Below are 20,509 nucleotides of genomic sequence, written 5' to 3' on the forward strand. Positions count from 1 at the left end.
CTCGTTACATTTTGAATGCTTAGGACAGGAAAATAGTCAAATTCATACACCAATCAACCGAACATCCCTGGTCATCCCTATTGCCTCTGATCTGGCGGACTCACAAAACACACATGCTTCGTTTGTAAATTATTTCTCAATTTTGGAGGGTGCCCATGGCTTCCGTAAAAAAAATGGTGGCATCTGGTTTGCTTAACATAAGGAATTTGAAATGATTTTAACTTTTGATACTTAAATATATTTTAAACCTAGAACTTTTACTTTTACTTGAGTCATTTTCTATGAAGTTGTTTTTTTGCTCAAGTATGAGTTGGGTACTTTTGCCACCACTGTAATCTATCATAAACTATATCCTATTAACAAATTGGATATGTATTTCCAAATATAAAAGATAGCTATGGAAAAGCCAGTTTGGAAAAAATTATAAAAGCAGGGGATCAATTAATGAACTAATTAAAGGTAATCTAATCAATTATAAGTCCTACAGCCAACCTAACTATCAAATGGCAGTGTATGAAATAAGAAAATGGATGAGCATTGACGAATAGTTCAACTTTATGAGAAATACAATTGTATTTTTAACATTTTATATATTGGAATGAATCTGTTTAGCAGTTATATGCACATATTTGCAAATTAAAAGATTGAACACCAAAAACAGCAAGGTTTATTTAGAGAACTAGTATCCCGGCTCCATGTACCAACAGATGTTATGTAATCAAATATACAGATAACAGTAAAAGGTAGCTTAGAATATAGTCAATGTTATCAGTTATTAATTACCAGTCAACTGAACATAGCTTTCCCTTCAACTATAGGTTGTCCCTTTGAAAATACCCATGTTATTACAGTGTGGTTAAAAATATTCTATTTACTTTGACTGGTATGATACAGGTTGTCTGGAATTGAGTATACTGGAATATAAAAAGTCAGTCACATCACAACTGCATGTGCTGTAGGTTATGGTGACCATTGCTGTGTCTTCATTTGGACTTTTAACAATTGCAGTTAAAAAAAAAATAAATACTTTGATTTACAGGTTGCATATCATTAAAAAAAAATCATTCTCAAATGTTTTTTTTGCTCATCACACATAATGATCAAGTCATTCAATTATAGGAATAAGTAGAGAAAAACGTATATTCTTATATTAATCTCTGCAGAGAATAATCAGTTTCCCTTGACAGAAAACCAACCTCAAAGGAATTAAACAAGCAATTAAGGGGTGGACTTTTTCTGTAAATATGAAATCATAGTAACAACAAAAATGAATACATCTCACTCAAAGTAGTAGTAACATTTAGCGTAAAAGTTATCTTACACCTTCCCCTCAGTCAGTTTCAGGAAGCCCTCATTAATTGTGCAACATCGGTTGAGACTACCCAAGTATTTAACAATAAACAATTCAGTTTGGATTTGCAAACACACACTTTCAATAGGAATAATGATAATTTCATTCATAACATTTAATCCTTCAAAATATATTCCTTATTAAGGCTTTGCAAAACACATTACTACAGTCCAAATCAGACAACAAACAACTTAATTAATACACAGTTAAGGATTCCATACAGTTGCAGAGCCCACAGTGATATGTCCATAGAAAGCTTTATAAAACTTTTTCAACAAGAAGCAATTTAAAAAACAAATAGATTGATGTTAATGACATTCAAATGTGAGGCGTACTAAAAGGAGAATGATGGGGATTCATCAATCAGTCCAAAAGCCATCGGGGCATTTGACCAGATGACTCTCTACATCCCAAATCAACCCCTAGCCTACACCCTATACACTTGTGTAGACCTGAGAGGATTGAATGTGTGTAGTATGGTTCACAGTAACCATCCAGGCTGCTTCACAACCGGCCGCGATTGGGAGTCCCATAGGGCGCGCACAATTGGCTCAGTGTCATCCGGGTTTGGACGGTGTAGGCTGTCATTGTAAATAAGAAGTTGTTCTTAACTGACTTGACTAGTTAAATGTAAAGGTTCAATAATTAAAAAAAGCATTCATCCAATCATTTCAGATCTTCAGGAGTGTCTACGTGGGGAGATAAGGGATTGATTTGGAATTCATGTTTACGAACCGGCTCTCATTCACAGGCACAGGAAACCAGTTCAGCGGAGTCTGTAGTATGTGTTACTAACAATATAGCTTATAACAACAATGGCAGACACTTTATGCAGGCTTTAAACTGTCTCACTTATCTAACTAGCGCATGAGAAAGTACCAGTATCCGCAAACAAACCTCTACCATAATTAAACTGGGGTAAGGGTCAGTTGCCATGGCAAATTTGGATTGTTTGAGAGACAGAAGAGAATAGGCCTTACATGGGGTCTATGACTTCAAAGCAGAAGACCGGAGGAATCCCCTAACAGAGGAGTTGTCAATGTTATTTAAGATTCAATCTTGTAATTCCTGAATTTTAAATAAATAAATATGACAGCCATAACAGAAATATAGACAGGGAAAGCCCAAATAAAGAGTAAAGCTATGGTATAAGTACAAATTACTTTACCAAAGCATTGTCTGTGCTAATGGGATAATAATGCCAAATGTTGGCAGCAATTGATAAGAAATAGGGGGGAAATGGTTAGGTAGGGAGGTAAAAAAATAAGTGGCCTTGTGGATAAAACTCCACTCTGTCTGCCTGAGAAGGTGCTGCATTACAATGGCTGTGTCTCCTCCGCTCCTCCTCCTCTGTTACTGTCCACATGGTTTAGATGGGTGGATGTTGCGGAGTCATTGTCCAGCGGCACCCCCAGTCGAGCAAGTTCTTCCTCTGCATTAGTCCATGACGACATGGACTCGTGCACGGTGACTGTGTGCTCCTCCATCTGCTTCTGAAGGCTGTCCATCTCATGCCTGCAGGAAACACACAATCACTTTAGTGTACTGGCATCAGATTCCTATTACATCATTATAATACACCATCCACATGTGAGACAATTACGTTTTTGAGAGTAAAGGATTTCATTCTGGCTATCGTGAGGTACAATAGCATATTTTCCCCGCAGGCTTTCCAATCCCACAAGGTAAGGAAGACATGGTGGTATTTTCTTACTTGAGCTGGCGCAGACAGTTGTGCAGGTTATTGAGGGGCTCCTTGCTGACGGAGGCAGAGGGCTTGAGCAGCTCATCCAGCAGGGAGGCAGGCACAGGGCAGTCTGGGATCTTCACCGGGGTCACTGGGTTCGATGGCTCCATCCTCTGCTGCTCAATCAGGAAAGGAACACATCAGCACATAAAGGAAGACTACATTCTGTGTGATATATGCTCTATACCCCTTCATCAAACCAGAATAAAACGCAGCGCATTCGGGAAGTATTCAGACCCCTTTGATTACAGCCTTGAGTCTTCTTGGGTATGACACTACAAGCTTGGCACACCTGTAATTGGGAGTTTTTCCCATTCTTCTCTGCAGATCCTCCCAAGCTCTGTCAGGTTGGATGCGGAGTGTCTCTGCACTATTTTCTGGTCTCTCCAGAGATGTTCGATCGGGTTCAAGTCCGAGCTCTGACTGGGCCACTCAAGGACATTCAGAAACTTGTCCCGAAGCCACTCCTGCGTTATCTTGGCTGTGTGCTCAGGGTCGTTGTCCTTTTGGGAAGGTGAACCTTCGCTCCAGTCTGAGGTCCTGAGCACTCTGGATCAAAGATCTCTTTGTACTGTTCATCTTTCCCTCGATCCTGACTAGTCTCCCAGTCCTTCAGACTGAAAAACATCACCCCACCATGATGCTGCCACCACCATGCCTCACTGTAGGGATGGTGCCAGGTTTCCTCCAGACGTGACGCTTGGCATTCAGGCCAAATATTTACATCTGATTTGTGGGGTGCTGCAAAGATGGTTGTCCATCTGGAAGGTTCTCCCATCTCCACAGAAGAACTCTGGAGCTTTGTCAGAGAGACCATTGAGTTCTTGGTCACCTCCCTGACCAAGGCCCCCCCCCGATTGCTCAGTTTGGCCAGATCTATGAAGAGCCTAGGTGGTTCCAAACTTCCATTTAAGAATGATGGAGGCCACTGTTTTCTTGGGGAACTTCAATGCTGCAGACATTTCTTGGTACCCTTCCCGAGGTCTGTGCACAATCCTGTCTCGGTGCTCTATGGACAATTCCTTCGACCTCATAGCTAGTTTTTTGCTCTGATATGCGCACTGTCAACTGTGGGACCTTATAGACAGGTGTGCCTTTCCAAATCATGTCCAATCAATTGAATTTACCACAGATGGACTTCAAGTTGTAGAAAAATCTTAAGGATGATCAATGGAAACAGGATGCACCTGAGCTCAATTTTGAGTCTCATAGCAATGGGTCTGAATACTTACGTAAATAAGCTATTTTCTGTTTTTTACATTTGCTAAAATAAAATAAAAACCTGTTCGTTTGTCAAGGGGTCTGCATACTTCCAAATGCACTGTATATGTTACACTTGGATATTCACCGCCTTCTCAAAACCATTGGATGAGCTGTATATTCTACCAAACACACCAATATGAAATACCATCCCTACTGATAAAAACATGTAAATAAAATAGTGCACCTCAGTCTCAGCCAGGTAGGTCTCAATTTGACACAACACCAATTTTAAAAAGCCATAACATCTGACAAAATTTAAAAATGTCCTCTTCTTCCTCAGGTAGCTTACCTTCCGGAGGCGGTTCTGTTTGAGGTCCAGTTTGAGCTGCTGGTTCTGCAGCAGGACAGTCTTCATGCTGTTCCTCAGCTCCCCCACCTTGGCCTGCAGCATGAACTTATCTTTCCGGGTGCTGCTGAGCTCCTCCTGCACAGACTCCAGCTCCACCTTAATCCCCTAGAATGCAGAGCAAGGCTAAGTCAGTCACAAAATGGCAACACAATGGACAATGATAGAGTGATGCATCTGTGGTTTAGAGTCTGGATGATAGCACTGTGCAGTGGAACTAGCCAGCTACAATTGAAGTCAGAAGTTGACAAACACCTTAACCAAATACATTTAAACTCAGTTTTTTACCATTCCTTTAATCCTAGTAAAAACTTCCCTGTCTTAGGTCAGTTAGGATCACCACTTTATTTTAAGAATGTGAAACGTCAGAATAATAGGAGAGAGAATGATTTATTTCAGCTTTTATTTATTTCATCACATTCCCAGTGGGTCAGAAGTTTACATACATTCAATCAGCATTGCCTTTAAATTGTTTAACTTGGGTCAAATGTTTTGGGTAGCCTTCCACAAGCTTCCAACAATAAGTTGGGTGAATTTTGGCCCATTCCTCCTGACAGAACTGGTGTAACTGAGTCAGGTCTGTAGGCCTCCTTGCTCGCACATTCTTTTTCAGTTCTGCCCACAAATTTTCTATGGGATTGAGATCAGGGCTTTGTGATGGCCAATCCAATACCTTGACTTTGTTGTGCCACAACTTTAGAAGTATGCTTGGGGTCATTGTCCATTTGGGAGACCCATTTGCGACCAAGCATTAACTTCCTGACTGATGTCTTGAGATGTTGCTTCAATATATCCACATAATTGTCCGTCCTCATGATGCCATCTATTTTGTGAAGTGCACCAGTCCCTCCTGCAGCAAAGCACCCTCACAACATGATGCTGCCACCCCCCGTGCTTCCCGGTTGGGATGGTATTCTTTGGCTTGCAAGCCTCCCCCTTTTTCCTCCAAACATAACGATGGTCATTATGGCCAAACAGTTATATTTTTGTTTCATCAGACCAGAGGACATTTCTCCAAAAAGTACGATCTTTGTCCCCATGTGCAGTTGCAAACCATAGTCTGGCTTTTTTTATGGCGGTTTTGAAGCAGTGGCTTCTTCCTTGCTGAGCGGCCTTTCAGGTTATAGGACTTTTTTACTGTTGATATATATACTTTTGTACTTGTTTCCTCCAGCATCTTCGCACAATCCTTTGCTGTTGTTCTGGGATTGATTTGCACTTTTCGCACATAAGTACGTTCATCTCTAGGAGAGCGGTATGACTGCTGCGTGGTCCCATGACGTTTATACTTGCGTACTATTGTTTGTACAGATGAACATGGTACCTTCAGGCGTTTGGAAATTGCTTCCAAGGATGAACCAGACTTGTGGAGATTGACAATACTTTTTCTGAGGTCTTGGCTGATTTCTTTTGATTTTTTCCATGATGTCAAGCAAAGAGGCACTGCGTTTGAAGGTAGGCCTTGAAATACATCCACTGGTACACTTCCAATGGACTCAAATTATGTCATTTAGCCTATCAGAAGCTTCTAAAGCCATGACATCATTTTCTGGAATTTTCCAATCTGTTTAAAGGCACAGTCAACTTAGTGTATGTAAACTTCTGACCCACTGGAATTGTGATACAGTGAATTATACGTGAAATAATCTGTCTGTAAACAATTGTTGGAAAAATTACTTGCGTCATGCACAAAGTAGATGTCCTAACAGACTTGCCAAAACTATAGTTTGTTAACAAGACATTTGTGGAGTGTTTGAAAAACTAGTTTTAATGACTCCAACCTAAGTGTATGTAAACTTCCGACTTCAACTGTATGTCCTCACTACCCTGTTGGGTGTGCGTGCATGTTCCCATCTAGCCGGTTACTCAACCCTGCACCTTAAGAGGCTGCTGACCTATGTACATAGACATGGACTCACTGGTCACTTTAAATGGAACACTAGTCACTTTAATCATGTTTACATACTGCTTTACACCTTTCATATGTATATACTGTATTTTAGTCAATGCCAAGGAGACATTGCTCATCCTAATATTGATATATTTACAATTTTTTCTCCCCAATTCTGCGATATTCAATTAGTATATCTGTAGTGACGCCTCTGTGATGCAGTGCATTAGACCACTGCGCCACTCGGCAGTACTGCACCACTTGGGAGCTTAATTCCATTCTTTTACTTTTAGATTTGTGTGTAGTGTTGTGAATTGTTAGATACTACTGCACTGTTGGATCTAGGAACGCAAGCATTTCTCTACACCTGCAATAACATCTGCTAAATATGTGTATGAGACCAATACAATTGGATTTGATCTGTGTGTGTGTACCTGTAGAGCTGTCTGCAGGCTGTCCAGCTCCCTCTGGCTGCACTGCTCTACCATCTCCAGCTGCTGTCTCTGGGCCTCGATTTCCCTCTGCCTCTGCTCCACCTCCCACTTCAAATCCTCCACCTGGGGGAGAGAACACATTCAAGAGTCATTGACCGATGTCACTTTCAACAAACTTACTTCCCCATTCAGTCCTGGGTTGTGTTCAGTAGGGCACACCATAGCAAAACAAAAGTGTGCTCTTATTGGAAAAGTTCTGAATAGTTTCTCCCTACTGAACACGACCACGGTTGTGCCTTTTGTATAGCGTGGCGTGGCATAGCTAGTTACCTCCTGGTTGGTGAGAGGCTGCTTGCTGAACTGCTCATCCAGCTGTTTCTGGAGGATCTGGAGTTGAGAGTGGGCCTCTGACAGCTCCTCCTGGAACCTGGAGACCTCCTGAGAGTGTTTCTCATCCTGAGCCCTATGGAGGGGAAGGAAATGATATTAGGGTAAGACAATGTTAAAATAAAGGGGAGACATTAGATCAAAAGAAAAAGATTATGTTGAGTTGGATGGGGTTATTCCCTAAAATACAAGGACAGAACATTCCCTAACGATTCCATCAACTCATTGGGTAATCAAAATCTTCTGTATCTGTTAAACACAGCATCATTGCAGGTCTTATTCACTAAACTATAAAGTGCACATTTAGACTCACTGTAGTTTGTGTGCCTCGCTGTGCAGGGCTTTGACCAGCTCCTCCTTGGCCTGCAGGTCCTTCTTGATCTCACACAGCTCCAGCATGGCTGCCCGGTAGTGCCGCCTGTTGTGGGCAGCCTCCGCCTTGGCTGCTGCCACCTAGTGCACAACACACACTTACAGTCTGTTTCCAGTCCATTACAGTATGTTACAATGTGTTAATGACAACACAAGACTATGTTGTGGCTGGGCCAGTTTGTCTCCTTTAGGGGGGGTTGTATGTGTATATAATGTGTTAATGACAACAGATTATGACTGTTGGGTTGGGAGTCTTTACCTGCTCTTTCAGGTCCTTGACTTTGGTCTTTTCCTTCTCCAAGGCGACCTGTAGTGTCTGGACCAGTTGTTTCATCTGCTGGTCTTCCTCCTCTTTGCGTTTTAGTACGGCTTGCACCTGTAGATAAGGGAATAGAAAAAAAAAACTCTTCTGTTAGCTTTTTAATGAAAAAGGGCAACCATTAATGGTGTTATCGTATGGGTTTAGTCATTTAATTGATCATTGATAGTAGTAACTGAATGTAACATTGAAGCCTTTTACCTGGAGGTTGAGCTGGACCAGGTCTGCCTCTCTCTTGGCTAGGGCAGTCTCCAGAATATTGGAATGCTCCCGCAGTGCATTGTGGGACTGCCCTAGTCCTGTCAACTTCCCTTTCTCATGTTCCAGCTCCAAGGATAGCTTCTTGTTGGTGTCTTCCAGCCTCCTAATCCGCCTTTTGAAGCATCGTGCCTCCTGCAGCTGTGGATGACAAAGATATACGATTTTACAATCAAACCTTTGAGAAGCACTTATACCATTGGCTGCGAGTAATTTTCAAAGGGGTTGGGATAGCATAGCAAAACACACATGGACAAAAAGTAATCGCTACGAGAAAATATTTTACCTAAAAAAATACATTACAACTTTTAAATGTCCTGCATTGCAGGAAAGTTCTCCTGCAAAATGGTGATCAAATTAAGATCCTGCATTGTAGGTAAGACAACCACTCACCTCATCCTCAAGCTCCATTACTTTCTCCTGGTACTCCTCCAGCTCAGTGCTGGTGATGGAAATTACCTCCTGAAGCTCTTTCTCCAGCATGGCCTTGCTGTGGCTCACAGCCTGGAGCTCACTCTGCAGAACCTCAATTTTATCCTGGAACAAGTATAGGTTAAGCTATAGAAATATCACCACAGCTAAAGATGTGCTGAAATCTTATATTATAAATGTTGCCACATGATGTGACCAGAAACAAACTCTGGACCGTAGTTCCTAGTTAGGTCATTTGATCAGGAAAAACACTGGGCCCTTATCAAGGTAGTTCTTCTATATGTACCTGCAGGGCCTGGTTGTTGCCTCCATCTGAGACCTGGGCCTTGACTTTGACCAGCTCTGCCTCTGTGGTCTCCTTGTCTGCCAGGGCTTCCTGGAGCCTGCGACTCAGGATGCCCACTGCATTCTCATAGGCCTTGTGCTTGGCCTTCATCTCCTTCTGCGCGCTGGTCAAATCTGTCCCCAGCCGCTTCATTCTCACCTTCTGCTCTGAGATGGCCCTGAGAGAGGAAAACAAGACAATTAGACACATCAACAGTAGTGCACATCTAAGCAAACTGACTTAAAGAGATTGAGAGAGAAACTTATTTCCGGTCATATAAACTCAGCAAAAAAAGAAACGTCCCTTATTCAGGACCCTGTCTTCCAAAGATAATTCGTAAAAATCCAAATAACTTCACAGATCCTCATTGTAAAGGGTTTAAACACTGTTTCCCACGTTTGTTCAATGAACCATAAACAATTAATGAACATGCACCTGTGGAACGGTCGTTAAGACACTAACAGCTTACAGACGGTAGGCAATTAAGGTCACAGTTCTGAAAACGTAGGACACAAAAGAGACCTTTCTACTGACTCTGAAAAACACCAAAAGAAAGATGCCCATGGTCCCTGCTCATCTGTGTAAACGTTCTTTAGGCATGCTGCAAGGAGGCATGAGGACTGCAGATGTGGCCAGGGCAATGTCCGCACTGTGAGACTCCTAAGGCAACGCTACAGGGAGACAGAAAGGACAGCTGATCGTCCTCGCAGTGGCAGACCACGTGTAACAACACCTGCACAGGATCAGTATATCCGAACATCACACCTGTGGGACAGGTACAGGATGGCAACAACAACTGCAGAGTTACACAAGGAACTCACAATCCCTCCATCAGTGCTCAGACTGTCCGCAATATGCTGAGAGAGGCTGGACTGAGGGCTTGTAGGTCTATTGATGATGTGATGGTCGTATTCGCGTTTATCATTGAAGGAATGAGTGTTACACCGAGGCCTGTACTCTGGAGCGGAATCGATTTGGAGGTGGAGGGTCCGTCATGGTCTGGGGCGGTGTGCTACAGCATCATCGGACTGAGTTTGTCGTCATTGCAGGAAATCTCAATGCTGTGTGACATCCTCCTCCCTCATGTGGTACCCTTCTTGCAGGCTCATCCTGACATGACCCTCCAGCATGAAAATGCCACCAGCCATACTGCTCGTTCTGTGCGTGATTTCCTGCAAGACAGGAATGTCAGTGTTCTGCCATTGCCAGTGAAGTGCCCGGATCTCAATCACATTGAGCACGTCTGGGACCTGTTGGATTGGAGGGTGAGGGCTAGGGCCATTCCCCTCAGAAATGTCCGGCAAATTGCAGGTGCATTGGTGGAAGAGTGGGGTAACATCTCACAGCAAGAACTGGCAGATATGGTGCAGTCCATGAGGAGGACATGCACTGCAGTACTTAGTATCTGGTGTGGCCACCAGCTGCATTGACTGTTACTTTTGATATTTACAAATATTTATACAAAATAAACGCAGTTGACAGTGAGAGGATGTTTCTTTTTTAGCCGAGTTTACTTATACCATTTATAGAGATTCATAATGAATATTGTTGGGCCATTACTATGGTAATCAGGCTAGTTCCAGAAGTCAGTCTGCCTTTAGAAATGTTTTGACTCACTTCTTGGCTTCCGACTGCATCTGCTCCACCTGTTTCTTCAGGCCCTCATTCTCCTCCGTCACTGCTGCTAGCTGACTCTGGTCAAACTGCAGGGACTGTGGAGGGACATCAAACGCACACTGATTATTATCAAATGCCTATCAAATATAGCCGGATAAGGCAATGGGATATGTAATGCATGTACTGTCATGGAAGTAATGCAAAGAAAACCCTTAGGAAATCCTAGAAAAAAACTAAAGCTTCTAGGGAGGCATTGTGTACCTGGATCTGTGTCTCCAGCTGATCCCTCTCGTTCTGCACGGACTGCAGGTGGTTCTCCAGGCTGTTCATCTGCTGCGAGACCCGGACCACCTCCTTCTGCAGCCGGCTCTGCTCCAGCTCAGCCTTCTGCTTCTGCCCCTGGGCCTCCAGCAGCTCCTGCTTCAGCCCCCTCACCTCCGACACCAGACGCTTCTTAGTCGACTTCAGCTCGCTGATCAGCTGCTCCTTGGAGCCCGCGTCCCGTCGATAGGCCTCCACCATCACCTGATGGGTGGGGAACAAGAAGAGGTGTGAAGAGATGAATTATGTGTGTGAATGTGTATGTGTCAACAATCCTCCCAAAGCCAAAAAAGTGACAAGCACCTTTTGCTGCATGAACTGCTCTTTCAATTTCTGAGCTTGTTTCTTCAGGGTGCCATTTTCCTGCTGCAGAGTTTCAATCTAAAAACGAAGAGGAGAAGGGGTTTACATTCTACGTAAGCTCAAACATGGTTACTCCACAGCCATAGTAGGGTAGTGTGTGATGGGACCCATTGGCTCGACGGCGGTTTGTTTCTCACCTGTGAGGCTTTCACCTGGACCTCCTGTCTGAGCTGATCCAGGAGGTACGAGGACACCAGCACCTCCTCCCCCAGCCTCTCGGCCCCCTCGTCCAGCTGACTTTTGTCAGCCCTGGCAGCCTGGAGGGCCACCTCCAGCACAATCTTCTCATTCTGTAGATACTGGATGTTCTCGTCTTTGGTGTTGGTCTCTGTCTGCAGCTCTGCCAGAGAGGCCTCTAGCTCTAGGTAGCGGGCCTCTAGCTGGTTGATGGACTGCTCTTTGGTGTGCAGGCTCTCCTGAGTGGCTGTCAGCTGTCTCATCAGCTCTAGGTGTTCTTTCTGGAGGGCCTCCAGCTGCAGGTCCTTCTGCGATAGGGTCAACTTCATCTGTGGGGGACGCAGAGAGGGGTTACATTAGGCAACTGTTGTTGCAAAATAGCAAACCAGTGAGCAGACATTCCGTTTTTCTCAAAGTATTGGACCTTGTTATTGGACCCCACCTTTCATTGATATTAGACTACTGCCCCAGACTATCAAATACCATTCATTTGAACAATAAAACAGGTTCTCATAAGTGTTTTTATAAACCCACAATTAGTTCCTTACCTGCTCTAGTTCCCTCTCCAGAGAGCTGGCTGTGTTGGCCAGTTTGTGTAAGTGCTCTCGCTCCTCCTCAAACTCGTCTAGCTTGTGCTGGAGGTCGTCCTCCACCATGTTCTTGGCATCCTGGATCTGCTGGTAGGCAGCCTCCTGGGTCATCATGTCAGTCTACGGCCAAAGGAAGGACAGAGGTCAGATCACACGCTGCTTAATAACCTCAAATCGAATTTCTCATATTTTATTTTGCCAGTAAATCTTATACATATATTTTTTTAACTATCACCAATAACATAACATGTCATATTTCCTAATTTTCAAGGGGACAGACCTCAATACTCTGCAGCTGTACGGCGATGCGCTCCTTCTCTTTGATGGAGCGATGCTGGGTTTCTGTCAGCTGGTGGGACAGAGTCACATTCTCCAGCTTTAGGTGCTCCATGACACCAATCTGGGTCATCTGCAAAGCCTGGGGGGGAAAAAAAACATGGCAACTCAGTCAAACAGCATATCAACTCCGTACCACATCAATTTCATAACACGTCAACTCTGCAACACATCAATTCAGTAGAAGGACGAGCCCTTGTCACAGGTAGCCTTACCTGAATGTTGGACACTTCACCCTGGAGCCGTACTCGAGCCTCCTGTGCCAGCGCTAGCTGCTGCTGATACCATTGGCGGACCTGCTGCAGTGAGTCAATCTCGGCCTGGGAGGTCTTCAGCCGGCTCTGCAGGGTGCTGCGCTCTAGTTGGACCTGCTGGAGCTGAGTCTGGAGCCCACCCATCTGCTGACGCATCTCTTGGACTGCAGAAGAACAACACCAAAACAAATCATTCACAAAGTGTTTTGTTTTTAGCACAGTAATAAGTGAGGCATCGAATTTCATTAGTATTATTGTGTGGAGCATGTTGTGAGGAGATGATAGTTTTAAAAGCATGATGCCAAATCTGGGCTCTCCATCCATCCAATTTACCAGCGTTGTCCCTGGAGGTCACGTTCTGCTGCATCTCCTCCACTTTCCCCATGAGCCTCTGGTACTGGTCCTCGGCCACCTGCAGGTCATTGCCCAGTGAGGAAAGGCCAGCGTTCTTGCGCTCTAGGTTGCCCTGCAGCTCCACCATGGCCCTCTCCAGCTGGGAGCAGCTCTGGCGCAGGGTGGAGACCTCCTTGTTGAGGGAGCTCTGTTTCTCCTGGCTGGCCTGGGCCTGCTCCACCTGGTCCCGCAGCTGGGCGTTGACTGTAGCCAGCTGGGCCTGGAGCTCAGTCTTCTCTTTCAGAGCCTGGAGAGGAGAGGGCGGAATTGTAGGGTGCTAACCTAGCTATTCTAGTGACGGTAAGTCTGAACATGTAAGGAGTGTTAATTACCTTAGTTGATCCTATATTTAAAGTGTTAGCGATTGAAGACAGTGAAGTCCTTACTACCTTGTCTGTATGTTAATTATACCTGGTTGGCCTCAGAAGACAGAGACTCTAGCTGACCCTCCAGTCTCATCTTCTCCTTCAGAACCTGGAGCATTTCATCATGTCCCATCACAGAGCTCTCTAATGACACACTGCAGGAAACAAGCAATTAAACAATATAAGCATACATCTTGCACGTGCAATTGACTGGGGCATTCTAGAACAATCCATGGTAAATTATGATTGGAAAAATAAGCAAACATAAACCAGTGTACATGCGGATTCGATATATAAACAGCAATGATCTGAAGTAGACTAGTGTTCCTGCTTATTTGCTACCTGCAACCGCAATGTGCTTATGTTATTCACTAGTACTACACCAGTCAGTTTGTGTTGCTATGTGTCATTACAGAAGTGCTGTGCTGATGATGGTGTGGCCTACCTGCTGGAGAAGCTGTCCCTGCGGCTGCGTGGTTCTCCGGTGCCCTCTCTGTCCTGCTCCAACTCCAGCAGGTGCTGCTCATCACTGGCAGCCTGCAGAACCTCTTGCAGTGAGGGGAAGTTTCCCATAGCCTCTGGGGCAATCTCCCTACCCTCCACTGTGTAGTTCCCGCCCCTCTGCCTGCCCACTGCTGCGGCCAGCATGCCGTAGGTCCCAGTGCCCCTGGTGGAGGTGGACACACTACTGTAGGTCGAGCTGTCACTGTCGTTCCCGTCTCCACCGGGCCTCGACCCCATCCCTGACTCGCTGCTGGCGTCCACCTCCGAGATGTCCTGGAAAGACATTGACGACCTCAGCGGGGCCTCCGAAGAGGTCGTCTGCATGGAGCTGACCTCTGACCTCATGCTGCTCTCTGACAGGGTGGACACAGAGCTCAAGTTGGACCCCAAGGAGCCCATGGAGGAGTCTGCAGAAGTTCTGACCCCACCTCCACCACTACTGCCCCCTGCTGGCTCGGGAGTCTTGTAGTCAGCCAGGGAGTGGATCTTGCTGGGGCGGGCTGACCGTGACTTCCTCTCCTTGGCTGGGGGGATGCCCAGGCTGCCCAGCTTTGGGCCCCGGGGAACGCTGGTCCGCAGGAAGGAGTACTCTGTGGTCATGGAGGTGGTGTTGGCCCGGGGGAGAGCCTCTGGGTGCATCATGAGGTCTGGGTCCAGAGTGCTGAATCCAGTGCGGCTCTTTAAGGCAGAGCGGTGGGACTGGAGGAGGAGAGAGGGTAGCATGAGCAGAGGATGTAGTCTACTTCAGACCAATGTTTCCCCAAGCTTGTTTTCCCCTAGCTTGTTTTCTTGTATGGGCACAAAGAAGCAACATTCAGGGCTGCAAACATCAGACCCTTCAACTGAAACTAATAGAGGATCATTTTTATACTATACTGTAGGTAGTGGATAGCAACAAAACTAGGCAAGAAGGCCTGCTATGCCAAAATAATGCTAGGGGAAACACTTCTGCTTCAATTCAACTCGGTTCACACACACACACTCACTCACCGTCTCCTTGTGCCTCTGCACCCTGTACTGTTTGAGCTGCTCCTCCAGGCGCCGCCGAGCATCATGGCGGATCTTCTCCTCATTCTCCATCTCCAGTGATTGCTCTTTGACAGCTACAGGAAGAGCAAGTTTAACACAAGGAATAGAAGGGCCTAACTGCACCACCATACAACACAGAATATGCTAACAATAACTTAGATATTGTCATACAAGCATACAATACATTTTAGAAGGAAACCACAGCTATGTGTGCTACAACTACTTTGTCGCTCAGTTTAGAGCCCTTTTTATGTAAGAAATGAAGGTGCTTGTATGACACGGTTTTCCATCCACCATATATTAGCCAGTCGCTTAGTTATTACAGTAACGTTAATAAAAATATGACACACAAAGTAGTTTAGTATCCAAACGTGTTCTGTGTTTAGCTTTTTTGGTTAGTTAGTTAGTTAGCAGACAGTTGGTGATATGCCTGATTGATGATGCTCTGACTGCAATTGGCCAGGTGTGCTGAAGACCAACCAACAGGTGTCAAATCAGTGCAACTTAGAAGTTAGCATGAGGACTTCCTGATTGAAGCATCACTTAGAGCAGAGTGCACCATGAACGGAACGAAACCAAGAATGTGATACTCTAAACGAGTTTATGTATGTGACACTGTAAACATTCTATGTGGGAGTGGTTAGCCTAGTGGCTCACAGTAAACAAAAAGCTCTTCAGGCAAAATGAGACATATTCTGTAATATAACTAATAAACTTCAAATACTTTGCATATCATGGTACCTGTAAGCCTCGGCCGTCATCCAAAACAACATACACCACATGTAAAGGAGTAGTTTAAATACAGCCACTACCAAGAGAAGCACCAAGACCCAAATCAAGCAATTAAATGACCACGGGCATTGCAAAGTAAGCAGGCTCAAACCACCAAACAGATAGTCTCTCGATGGGAGTGTAGTAAGTACAGGCAAGGGAATTAAATTAGGATATGGAGGTAGGGCTAATCAACAAGTCAGCCTCTGAAGCAACATCCCAGAGCAAAAGGGGGGTGGGGGCACTCACTGCAAGAACAGGTTACAGTATGCTTACACAATTCAGTCTCCTGCATAGGCATACTCAGTCTGAGCGACTGCAATGCGTCGCCCTTGTGAACAGGGCCCTCAGCACTAGTTCCCTCAGACTTCTCTAGCATGGGTGGTGGGAAAGCGGCCACACCTTGGGATGGCTCTTTGGAATGGGGGCTGACGGTGGGACTGGTGCCCTGAGCAGAAGGGGGCGAAGGAGGAGGCAGGGGGCCATTTGGATGGCTGTCCCCTCCAGCACCTGGCCCCGGGCCCCGTGCCACTCGTTCTCCATTAGGCACCATGTCTGCTTTGAAAGATCCTGCAACAAGGGAGTGGGTGAGTTGGGGGTTGACAATGGAGTGTGTCAGTATAGTAGGTCATTTACGGCATCCATCCATCCAGTTTGTATTTCACCACACAATGAGAGAAGATTGTGACATACTTTAAATTTAAAAAAGGAAAGGACTTGGAGGTAAGGCTCCTTTGCACGACAAAGTCTATTGTGGCTTTCACAGGAAACCAGTCAAACAAACTTTGTTGTCAAGCCAGACTAGTGCTTTAGGAACTGAAAGTGGAAGTTTGATATTATTAATTTTACATGTGTCAAGATAGCCAAACTATTTTTATTGAAGGTGAGATGTGTAGGAATAACGACAGCATGCAAATATGCCTTAGTGCACTGGTGACTGCGGAGTGACAGTCGATTGTAGATTAGTTATAAGGCTCAGATCTCTGTCCAGACAGTACTGCAATTCCCCATACAAGTACAAAGAGAGATGTAGCAGGGAAGGGCAGATGGCCTGAGGCGGCAAAGTAACGGCAGGTCGCACACAAGCATATCATGCATAGTTGGGAAAAAATACTGGTAGAAGACAGTGGAATTGCCTCCATATAAGGAACTCCTATTATAGCAGATTCCCTTTAACAACAACGTTTTCACAATTATGTCCTGTGAAAATAATACAAGCATTCAGTTATGCTTTCCTATTAACTTTTGAAATGAATTGTTCTCCTACAATTAACTGGTTGAGGAAGAACACACTCCATTGTTTGATGATGAGAGTGGATGGAATCATTAAATCAGTCAGAATTAGGTCAGAGTCAGGTTGCCTAGAATGCCTAAATATATATATTTAAAAAATAAAGCTAATCAAATCCTATCATTTGAGGGGCAGGCTCGGGTATTAACTAATTAACTAACACTTACCATTAACAACATCCATCGATGTTGTCGGCTTCTCCTGCCCTCCTTTCTTCAGTAGCTGAGCATCATTCTCCACATGATCAGCACCATCCTCTTTGGACTGCGGTATCAGGTCGAGTTGATGATTTTCTCCATTGGCTGTCTCCATCTCAGCAACGGCTGCTTTGTGGTTTTCCATTTACATACAGAATCAAATGATGTTGCACTGGAGCCCATGGAAGAGAGTAGCTATAATCCTTTCAAAACATTTTCTTCCCGTTTGTCCAGTTGAAAAGGTTGAATACAATTCATGCGTCCAAGGAAGGACAACCCAAAACAATGGTCTCCCCTGAAAATGTAAGGTTTAGTTAGTTAATATTTAAATAGTATTAGCATCATAACGTACTTAGTCTGATCAAAGAAAGAGTAATCTAAATGCAAATTAGCAGTCATCTGAAAGGATTTGCCACGGTGATGGCGTAGTGTGGATGTAGCGAAAATAAAATAAGTGGGCGTGGTCTGAAATAATAACATTACAAATGTATTGATAAAGTACATTATTTGCAATAAATTTGGTCAAATGTTCTGACCAACTGGGAGAATGTGGTTGGGAGGAACAACCCCAGCTAAAGCCGTCTAGCTAACTAACGTTAAGTGGATTGAGTTACTAAATATAGCTAACTTCATTGCCTAGCTAACGTTAGGCCTTTGAATATTGTAAGTAACAAATGTGTCTGTTATTAAGATGGCTGGGCTCTACAAACGACATGCATTTCACTACACCCGCAATAACATCTGCTAAACGTGTATGCGACCAATACATTTGATTGGATTCAGTAACAAGCAAGGTAGCTAGTTGGCTTTACCAACCTGTCAAGCAAAGACAGCCTACGTTTGCAAGTTAGCTAGTTAACACATCAGTCCCATAACGTTACTTTAGTTATACAAATATTTGCATTAACTGTGTGTTGTGATCATGCGAGGTTTATGGGGCTAGAATTATTCTAGTATGTCCCGATTTTCACACCGGTACAAGTTGTGTCATTTATATATCAACGCACAACGTGAAAAGGTTTAATAAATAACCATAATATATATATATATATATATACATAAACATTGACATGACAATGGTTGAAATGCACGGAAAATGTTTACAAGCCAACCTTTTTCAGACGACTTTTCGTTCTGCTTCTACGTGGCTAAATGGGTGCCATTTAGGATATTTGACATCAGGATACTTAACATCGTTTTGTGACTTGATGTCTAGTAAACACTTATGAAATAATTATCTCTTTGAGAATTATATATTAATTATTGTTATTTTTCTCTACCTAATAATGTATACATTATAAGCCTATGCTTAGAAATTAGCTAGATTTAAAGGTAAAAATGCCAAACCAGTTGCTGGCCGAACAGTAATAATGAACGGACACCAATGACGTTTTGTCTCGCGCGGGGCGTTGTGGGTGTTAGAGCCCGCCCCTTTGTAATGAATAGAAAAAACATTTACTCACTCTGGCGGTCGTGGAGTAAAACTGCGGTCTTTTTATCAGACATTTTTTTTCTCGTTTTGTCAAAACGTTTAACAAAATGTTTATTTAATTCTGTATCCCCATAAAATATCAAGGTTACAGTGTGTATTACCATGCGGATGTTTTACTGTCATTATGATGTCTCTCTATGCAAAATAGGGTGTGATTAGATAATGCCTTGTCATTAATGATCAGGATTGTTTCTACCTATTCAGCACAGATTTAAGGTTTCATGCATATCAATAATTACACAGCTAGTGACAAATACACATAGCCTATTATTATATCCATTTGCAAAAATATCTCTCCAATGACATGAATAGAAGTCTATTTTAGTGTAGTTAGGAATACAGTCTACAACACCTTTTCAGTGTTGAATAGGTACTGAGTACTGAATTTGATTACTGACTGTCTAATGATCTCAGATAGGAGATAAATGTGGCAATTGAGAAGGAACAGTCAGAGAGGGGCTTGAACCAGCAACCCTTCAGTGTAGTACAAGCACATTTTCACCTGTGTCATAAAGGTCCAGACCTCTTGGCAGAGGTAGCAATACTGTGAATAGGGAGGCTACATAAGGATTTCTCTGGCCTGCACATGTAGTCAATAAGAAATGTGCCGAATCTTGTTTCACCACAAGACTGTCCCATATACTTGCTGACATGCTTATGAGTGAGCATGCTCATGGAACAGTGGTGTCCCGTCATTCAGGGCGAGCTCCACCGGTTTAGCTAAAGAAAATATATGTTTTTTTTGTTGATGCCTGTTTTGCATGTTATTTTTACATTAATACGTGTGTCACATATCCGATCTCAAACAATGTACATTTAAAAAATAATAATAATGAGTTAATAAAGCCGCATACAAACATGGTCTGGCATGCATCTACATTTTTGTTGTTGTTGAGTTTCCCCCACCAAGATTGACATGCTAAAATCGCCACTGTCAAGGAATGATTATTTAACATTGACAGGGCAGACAACAGACGCTATTTCCTCCTGATTTGCCATTAACGCTGTTAAAGTCAGACAAGCAATATGCTTAACGGTTTAGTGAGCATTTTGTTCTATAGGTCTACAGCACTGTTAATCAGCATGCTTATGAATACCAGCTAATCTTAGTAACTCCATACAGAGTTGACACAAAAGGATTCTCAACTCTGCATAAGTCCAGTAATTTATGCTATATATGCTACATAGCCTTCCTATATGATGGTATATTGCCTCTGCCAAGAGGCATGGGCTTTTATGGCACAAGTGGTAGTGCATTTGCCCTGTAACCAGAGGTCCCTGGTTCAGCCCTGCTCCACTCCAGCTTTCCCCTCTCAATTAGCTGGAAATTCATTCATAAAGTCACCATACCCACACCGACACTGCTCAAGCTCACTCTTCGCCCTGTGTTTCGATGCCCCCCCTCTATTGCTTCATTGGTGGCATCAGTGCAAGAGTTGGCTTCACATGTTCACATTGGGTTTGTGCTCCGGACACTCTAGAGAAAAGGGGGAATAGTGTAGCCTGTTTGAGAGTACTACTACCCCTCTGTCAAGATGCTTGGGCTTTTATGGCACAGGTGGCAGAGCTCTGCTCCTCTTAAGTCACTACGTAACCATAAAGTTACTCCATTATCAATGATCTGCAGCTGACCAACTACGAGGAAATGTAGGTTACTGTTTCTAATCCCACAACTGGTGCATTG

At 43.9% G+C, this 20,509-nt stretch overlaps 1 protein-coding gene across 3 annotated transcripts; it reads right to left on the reverse strand.

Moving 5' to 3' along the window:
• Positions 1-644: 644 nt before the first annotated feature.
• Positions 645-18,706, reverse strand: LOC124034184 (golgin subfamily A member 3-like). 3 transcript variants are annotated; one of them, XM_046347030.1, is made up of 24 exons: positions 18,446-18,706; positions 17,304-17,628; positions 16,248-16,415; positions 15,036-15,148; positions 13,987-14,744; positions 13,588-13,696; positions 13,117-13,423; positions 12,745-12,947; positions 12,474-12,611; positions 12,152-12,313; positions 11,564-11,932; positions 11,367-11,444; positions 11,004-11,267; positions 10,743-10,837; positions 9,087-9,303; positions 8,762-8,905; positions 8,312-8,509; positions 8,051-8,167; positions 7,733-7,872; positions 7,363-7,495; positions 7,033-7,155; positions 4,651-4,815; positions 3,066-3,214; positions 645-2,866 (listed from the first exon to the last, which is right to left on the reverse strand). In XM_046347030.1, the coding sequence occupies exons 2-24, from the start codon at positions 17,476-17,478 to the stop codon at positions 2,668-2,670; spliced, it is 4,524 nt and encodes a 1,507-aa protein (XP_046202986.1). In that variant the 5' UTR covers positions 17,479-17,628; positions 18,446-18,706; the 3' UTR covers positions 645-2,667. The 3 variants fall into 3 exon arrangements, with proteins under 3 accessions (XP_046202986.1, XP_046202985.1, XP_046202987.1); XM_046347029.1 differs by having other exon boundaries at positions 16,122-16,415; XM_046347031.1 differs by lacking the exon at positions 16,248-16,415.
• Positions 18,707-20,509: the final 1,803 nt, after the last annotated feature.

The sequence above is a fragment of the Oncorhynchus gorbuscha genome, linkage group LG04 (assembly GCF_021184085.1).
Source record: "Oncorhynchus gorbuscha isolate QuinsamMale2020 ecotype Even-year linkage group LG04, OgorEven_v1.0, whole genome shotgun sequence".
Classification (NCBI taxonomy): Eukaryota; Metazoa; Chordata; class Actinopteri; order Salmoniformes; family Salmonidae; genus Oncorhynchus; species Oncorhynchus gorbuscha.

Bases quoted from the DNA above. Each gene is read 5' to 3' on its own strand.
- LOC124034184 (XM_046347029.1), bottom strand. From the start codon at position 17,478: ATGGAAAACCACAAAGCAGCCGTTGCTGAGATGGAGACAGCCAATGGA. The intron at 15,149-16,121 runs GTAAGCATACTG...CTCTTCCTGTAG, and splicing joins TATGCAGGAGACTGAATTGT to CTGTCAAAGAGCAATCACTG. The intron at 4,816-7,032 runs GTACACACACAC...TCTGCATTCTAG, and splicing joins GCCTGCAGACAGCTCTACAG to GGGATTAAGGTGGAGCTGGA.